Genomic DNA, 6730 nt, shown 5'->3' on the forward strand with positions numbered 1-6730 from the left:
CACGAAGCAGGTGGAAAAGTCGCGGATGCTCGCCTCGCGCGTGAATTTCTGGCTGGTCTTACGGTCTTCCTCCTGCGCGAGCTGGAGCCGCTTCCGCGGCGTGCATGGTCTGCGTTGGGACGGCCGAAAGAGACTTATTAGCTCGGTGCCACTGTTCGCCGCGCAGAGAGCAGGGGGGGAAAGTACCTTTCGGGGAGCGTGTCGTCTTGCATGGCTCGGGCTGGAATCGTGAGCAGTTGGGAAATGCAGCCACACCACTCGCGCGCGGCTCAACGTATAAGATCGCAGGGCTACGTGCGTTACCGCAAGAAGCTTGTTGCCTCGGGTGAGATCAGCAGCCATGGCGAGATGACTACCATCTTTGCTGGTCCAGCGTTATCGTTATCTATATCCGCCGTATGGCACTCCCCCTCAGAACCAGAAGCTCCGAAAGCAGCGCGGATTAATAGCGCGGATCGCACGTAACAGCTTTGCAGTCTGGGCTCCGCCCACCTGCAGTCCTACATCCACGGCCTCGAAGATCCGAGGGAACCATGCTTGAACGCACAGGCTAGAATGGTTGGGCAACTGACCGACCTCACTCGGTTGTTTCGCTAAAGTGCATGTTGTAAAATGGCACCAACGGCCGCGTCGTCAATAGACGCCAAACCGTCGCTGCTCGGTGAGTGCGTCGTGTACCTGGGCGTGCTCAACTACTTCTTCACCGCGGACGAGGTGACGACGGTCGTGTCGAGGATCGGCACAGTCATTGGCCGCCTGCAGCTCCGCATCACGCCGTACGTGGCGGTGGCGCAGCGCGCCAGCAGCAAGCGGGCAAGTTGAAGTGGTTTTGTTACCCTGTTACATGTACAGCCACTGGCCATCCATCTCACGAAGGCGTTTCTGAAGCAGTTGGAGGACGAGTTCGTGCCCTACGAGCGCGTCGATGTAGATAGCTCCGAAGAGCAGGTGCACGAGTACATGGATCGACCGCTGCAGTACCGCGTAGAGCTCCTCCGGCTCAGTCAGGTCGCGCCGCAGCGGTTCTCGCATCTGTCACTGCGTTACACGTTCTTCCGCGAGACAAGCACCCAGACGCCGAGGTTCCAGGTCGATGCGAATGGCGACTCGGGCCCGCTCGGCCTGGAGTTTCGACACGTGGTGGACGTCAGTGACGCGCTCGTCAAGTACGTGACCGACAGTAACCTCTCGATAGAGGTGCGTGCGCATGCCCGAGGGTTCCGATCACCGTGGGTCTCGCACTGATGCCGCCGCCGTCGTCTGTATGCACAGGTTCTGGGTCACACGAGCGCCGAGTGATGCGGAAAACTCTGCCTCGCCGGATTGCCGAGCGACGACTGTGGTGTTGTTGCCGTGGACGTATCTCTCGCGCATACGTCGCCTGCAAGCCAAACGAAAATGCGATCATATTTCGACGAGGATGTCAACGCTTCAGACAGGCTAGCGTTGTCCACGTCTTTCGGCGTCACGGCATCGTTCACTGCAACCTCGCCCTCAAGATAGGCATCAACCGTATTCGTGATAGCTGATGTGAACGCCAGAGCGATGGTGTCGTTCTCTCCGCAGTTGCCTTGTAATCGATTCTCGATCTCGACGGCAGCTAGAACAGCATCGCTGTCAGCCCAAGAGTTGTCATCCCACCACCACCATGGCGCATATCGACTGCGACGACAATATCGTTGAGTTCACACCATGAAATCTTGCCCAGAAGGTTGAAAACTTCTCATGCTCAGCTCCGTCTTCGATCACGAACCAACTAGCAGTTTCATAGAGAGCCCTGCTGTCTGCAGTAGCGTCAAGCCATTCTCCTGCGGCTGACGTATTACCCAGCAGCACAAAATCACTAAGTTCTTCATTTTGATCCGACGACGAAGAGGAACTTTCTTGTTCGCGAAGGCTAGACCCGCTGGAGATGACAGTCGCGATGTTGATAGTGGCTGTTGCACCGTCGGACTCATTGAGGCTTGCCTCTGCGGGAGCGTAGCGGCCCCTGGCATTCGAGATGTCATAGCTCAACTCGCACGAATACTACCGTAGTATTTACTGTTAGACTCGACACTTTCTGATCCTAGCACCGTCTTGAATTCAACTGTATCTTTACTTTACTGCTACTATGCATTCATACCATCGCTACAAGCATTCTCGTTACACTACTGAGTGCATTGTCAGCACGTATGGAAGGCTGGACGCTTCATCTTTCTCCACCTCCTTGGGGGTCTCCTGTGCGGAGAATTTCTTTTTTGCTGTCAATAGAGGTAAATCAATCCCGCGCACCCCAGCAAGAAGATGAACACACCAACTGGGATGATAAACTTGAGATCGTCTTTCCAATCGGATTCGTTGCTGCTGGCACTGCCTTCACTCGTGATCCGAGACGGCCCGAATCCTCCACTAGGTTTGCACACGGTTCCTCTGAAAAGGCTTGCCAAAGAGTTTAATCCGTTGGCGGACTCATCTCGGGGGCAAAGACCATTAGCTAGACGAACGAACATGCGGTCTGTGGCATTCGGAACCATCGAGCTGTCCACATCGTGCATCTTCAGCGCAGCCACGACGTCATTCACCGCGATTTCCCCCTTCAGATAACTAGCCGCGGTCTTTGACACGGACGGCGTAAATGCCACCGCGATCGTATCGTTTTCTCCGCACTTGGGTCGCCATTCGGTCCTCTAGGTCGACCGCGAACAGCGCCGATTTCGAGTCCGGCCACGACGTATTCCACTCCGCCACCATAGCGCACACCGACAATCGCGCCGACGAATGAAGCGCACGCTTCACAGCTTGGAATCTCGCCCAGTACGATTCGAGCGTAATAACCGAGTCGTACTTAGCAGTTCGCGACCTTTCAGGCTTGGCTGTCACTTCTAGATCCGCCGACAGCCATGGGGACGCGCGACGTCGATGCGCTCTGGCAGGAGCTGGCGCTGGAGAACGAGTTCCGGGGCGTCGAGGTCTCGCGGCTGCTGAAGAAATCCATGGCGACGGGGGGCCCCTCCAGGAAATCCGCCAAGAGCGCCGGCAGCCGACGAGCTGCGCGCGTGTCGGCGACGCACTCGGATCCGGGCGCTTCCGACTGCAAGCCCAGCAAGCACGAGGAGCCCTTCAGCCTGCCGAAGGTGATCAACCGGCTGGCCTCGGAGCAGCGCAGCGTGCGCAAGAAGGCGGCGCTGGCGCTGGAATCGCAGTTCCTGAGGGACGACTCCAAAGAGGAGGCGACGCCGGAGGCAGCGGACACCATGACAGCGCCCGAAGTGTTCGCAGAGATGGCCAAGCCGCTGTTTAAGCGCTTCAACGACCCGGTGGAGAAGGTGCGCGATATCTGCATCCGCATCACGACCAAGTGCATTGCCAAGGAGGAGGATCTGCTTCGCTACCTTCCGTACCTGATGCCAGCGATCACCAACCGCATCAACAGTCAGTACGGCTACGACGAGGAGAACCAGGTCTTCTCTCGTGACCAGTTTCTGCATGACGCCTTCAAGCGAGGGAGGGTCTACGTGGCAGAGAACCAAGTCGCCCGGATTAAACCTGACGAGCCGTCCGAGGAAATCCGTTTACTGCTGCTTGGGCTCGTGGACGCTGTCCTGCAGAACGCGTTCGAGCGCCGAGCATCGTCCATCCTTCATGCGTATATTTTTGACATTCTGTTGCTACTGATAAGCGGTGCGCACGACGACTTCCACGAAATCAACATCGCGAGCTGCCGGATCTTGGCGGCCATTAGCAACCACATGGTGTCGGTCATGAAGCACTTCAGCGTAGCAGCCGTGCGCACACTCATGCCACTGCTACTTCACCGACTTGCACGAGTGAGAGTCGCTGTGGTGGAGGGCATTCGCGCGTTGGTGACCTGTCCGAACGTCGAGAAGTGCAAAGGCAGCGGCACTGAGGCCATTGTAGATCTAATTGGCCACCGTGATGAGAATGTCATTCCTGTGGCGTCTTTCTACACTACCGAAGTGCGGTTAAACTACTTCGCCAAGCTGGACCAAGACCGGAACCCCATGGTCCGCCGAGCCTTCTTCGCCATGATCAGTGACTGGATGGTCAACCTTCCAGATCGTTACGATCACGAATCCCGGTTGCTGCCATACTTGCTCAGCGCTGTGAGTGATGAAGATGCCGCGATCTCTCAGGATGCTCTGAAAACTCTCGAAGTTCTTGGCGAGCGATACGAGCGAGAGCATGGGGAGGAAGTGATTGAGATCAAGCAGTATGGAGTCGACGGGAAAAATCCCACATACAACTACCGGGCCCAGTTGCCCGCGCCGTTTATCGCCGGTCGACCAGCGCTGGGCACGAGGCTGTTTGTTCGCGGGCGAGCAAGAAGGTTCTTGAATCCAATCTTGCGTGAGCTTGCCAATTGGCAAGATGCTACGCGCGCGCACGCCGTGCGTCTTCTTAAGTGCGTGCTAGTTTACTGCGAGGAGACCATTACGGTGGACGTTCATCTGTTAGTGAACACACTTTTGCGGACATGGGGTGGTGATAACGACTTACTCCCAGAGCTGCGGCAGTGCGCAGACCTTACTGGACGGTTTGCGGCTCCACGAACATATCTCCCCCTCCTGCTCACACGTATCCGAGGAGACTCTGATGTTGTTGTGCCTATAGCTGCAACGGTGGGAGGTAGCGCCTCCGCAGCTTCACAGACAGCCATTGCGTTAGAAATCCTTCACTGCCTGCTGCAAGGTTCACTGGACAAAATGGTCCTACCCCACGTGCCTGAAATCCTGAACACGATTGTGCTCCCTTCGATTCTCGACCTAGAGAGCAAGACCATGAAGCTGGCACTGAGTCAAGTACTTTTGCAGATCACGAAGCTACTAGAGCGTACGTTGCTTTTCTCATGCATCTAGTCTACGCCACTGATCCGACTTGTGGTATTCGCTGCTTTCATGTACAGGAAGTGGAAGCGATTCAGTCACATCATTTTTCTTGGAGCGCGGGCGCTTGACATCGATGGAGCAGAGCTACTCGAGGATTTTCGACATCGGAATCGTGGTGGTTGCCAGTTCGTACTGCTCTGCTGCCGCTGCAAAGTAAGTTTCTACCACTAACATTTTAATGGCGAGTTTAACGCTCTCCTGTGTTCACCAACCAGGGCCGCGAGTGCGCTAAGGAGTCTAGTGTCCCTTGAGATGCTCACGACCATGGATCAGCTGTACGCCAAGCACAGCTCACCCCTGTTGCAACGCGTACTCCAGGATCTCCAGAACACATTGGCCGTCCAATGGTCACCGCACAGCGCCTCGCAGCTCGCGTTTGAGCAAATTCTCACCTCAGCGCCAGTTCCTCTCCTGCTGGCGCATGCTTCCGAGCTGAACAACCTCTTCCAATGTACCTTACAGCCCGAGCAGCCACCGGTGGAGCCTTCTTGCGCGAAGATCAGCAGCCCGGTCAACGCGAAAGCAGCAGAGGAAAACGCCAAAAAGTCGCAGTGCGCGCGGGCGCAGAGCTATGAGCGGGCGCTCACGGGTTTTGTGGGACGAGTGCAGGCAGAACTGGAAAAGCAGGAGAGTTCTCCCACCGGTGCGTCGTACGTAGAGTGCTGGGAGCGCTTGCTGTCCGCAACGAAGGCAGCAGCTGCGTGAGTGAGGCAAAGTGTCATAGGGTGCTGGCCGAAATCGTCTATATAACTATCCCAGTGAAGCGGTTAAGTGTCTTCGGTCTCCTCTGTATTGGCCCCGTCTCGTGAGCTGAGCTACTTGTCTTTCTTGGACTCGTCCGCGTTCTCGTCCGCCTGAGGCTGCTGCAGCCAGCGGTGGCGCACCACCAGGCTCCAGAGGAAGCAGGGCACGAATGGCACCAGCACGATGTAGAAGCCCTCCAACTGCGGCGTGTAGAAGTGCAGCACCGACAGCAGAGCGCACAGCGCGGTGAAGAAGGCGTACACGCCCGCGACGAAGTTGTAGTTGATGGTCGGAGACGGCGTGAAGACCCCCATGCTGACGCAGCGAAACACCTTATTGAGTTCCCAACCTTTCTGTGTCTCAAAATTTGAAACACAAAGGCTAAAATTAGAATCGCAAACTTTTCCCAATTATGTTGGACGGTGAAATTTAACTAATAAGTTGCCATACAAATTTGAGGTGAAAATGTGAACGTATTGATTGGGACTAAGCCCCCTATAATCATGTAGCTCTGATTTATCACTCCTATTTATCACTCATATGTTCTTTTTACCGAGTGGATAGATTTGTTTTGAGAAAGGGTTAGGGTGATAATTTATCACATGAGGGCCACAAATGGCGAAAGCAAACTGGGTTTAACGACATTTTGGTGATGCAACCAATGGAACGTCTGGATACTATTGAAGGGATGTTCTTCAAAGCGACGTCATTAAATGGCTGTCCCTTTTTAGGAATAGGGATTTCCGGCTAAGTATGGCGTCCCTCCGATCAGGGATAAACCGCGATTTTTGCTGTAGGCGCGTCGGGTCTCTTGCATGTCAAGACCCCTAAACTAAAACGGCCCTTAATCAGGGGGAAACTTGTAAGAATTTGTAGTCTCGTACAAAGCCCGCGCTATAAAAAGTGTGAGTAAGAACGCTAGGTCGGTGAATCAGGCGCTCGAGCGCACACCAGGCAAGCAGACGCCGTGATGACCAGGCGATCAAGTGCATGCCGGACATGAAGACGTCATGGTGCTGCGGCTGGCGCTCGCTGTCGTGTTCCCCGGTAGAAAACGCGTCGGATGTCGATTTGGGCGGTATTGGCACTTTAGATTG

At 55.4% G+C, this 6730-nt stretch overlaps 3 protein-coding genes across 3 annotated transcripts; 2 read left to right on the forward strand and 1 right to left on the reverse strand.

Annotated features, from left to right (window-relative positions):
* Positions 1 to 612: 612 nt before the first annotated feature.
* IUM83_05657 (kinesin-like protein KIF13A) lies at positions 613 to 1299 on the forward strand (the record flags this gene model as incomplete). Its single annotated transcript, XM_067929806.1, has 3 exons — positions 613 to 813; positions 892 to 1197; positions 1273 to 1299. 3 exons carry the CDS (start codon positions 613 to 615, stop codon positions 1297 to 1299), a joined length of 534 nt encoding a protein of 177 aa, XP_067798199.1.
* A 1583-nt stretch (positions 1300 to 2882) lies between these two features.
* IUM83_05658 (HEAT, type 2) lies at positions 2883 to 5594 on the forward strand (the record flags this gene model as incomplete). The annotated part of the gene is made up of 3 exons (XM_067929807.1): positions 2883 to 4833; positions 4907 to 5042; positions 5105 to 5594. The coding sequence occupies 3 exons, from the start codon at positions 2883 to 2885 to the stop codon at positions 5592 to 5594; spliced, it is 2577 nt and encodes an 858-aa protein (XP_067798368.1).
* A 110-nt stretch (positions 5595 to 5704) lies between these two features.
* IUM83_05659 (uncharacterized protein) lies at positions 5705 to 5947 on the reverse strand (the record flags this gene model as incomplete). Its single annotated transcript, XM_067929808.1, has 1 exon — positions 5705 to 5947. The coding sequence occupies one exon, from the start codon at positions 5945 to 5947 to the stop codon at positions 5705 to 5707; it is 243 nt and encodes an 80-aa protein (XP_067798369.1).
* Positions 5948 to 6730: the final 783 nt, after the last annotated feature.

Source organism: Phytophthora cinnamomi, assembly GCF_018691715.1.
Source record: "Phytophthora cinnamomi strain GKB4 chromosome Unknown Contig10, whole genome shotgun sequence".
In the NCBI taxonomy this organism is placed as follows: Eukaryota; Oomycota; class Peronosporomycetes; order Peronosporales; family Peronosporaceae; genus Phytophthora; species Phytophthora cinnamomi.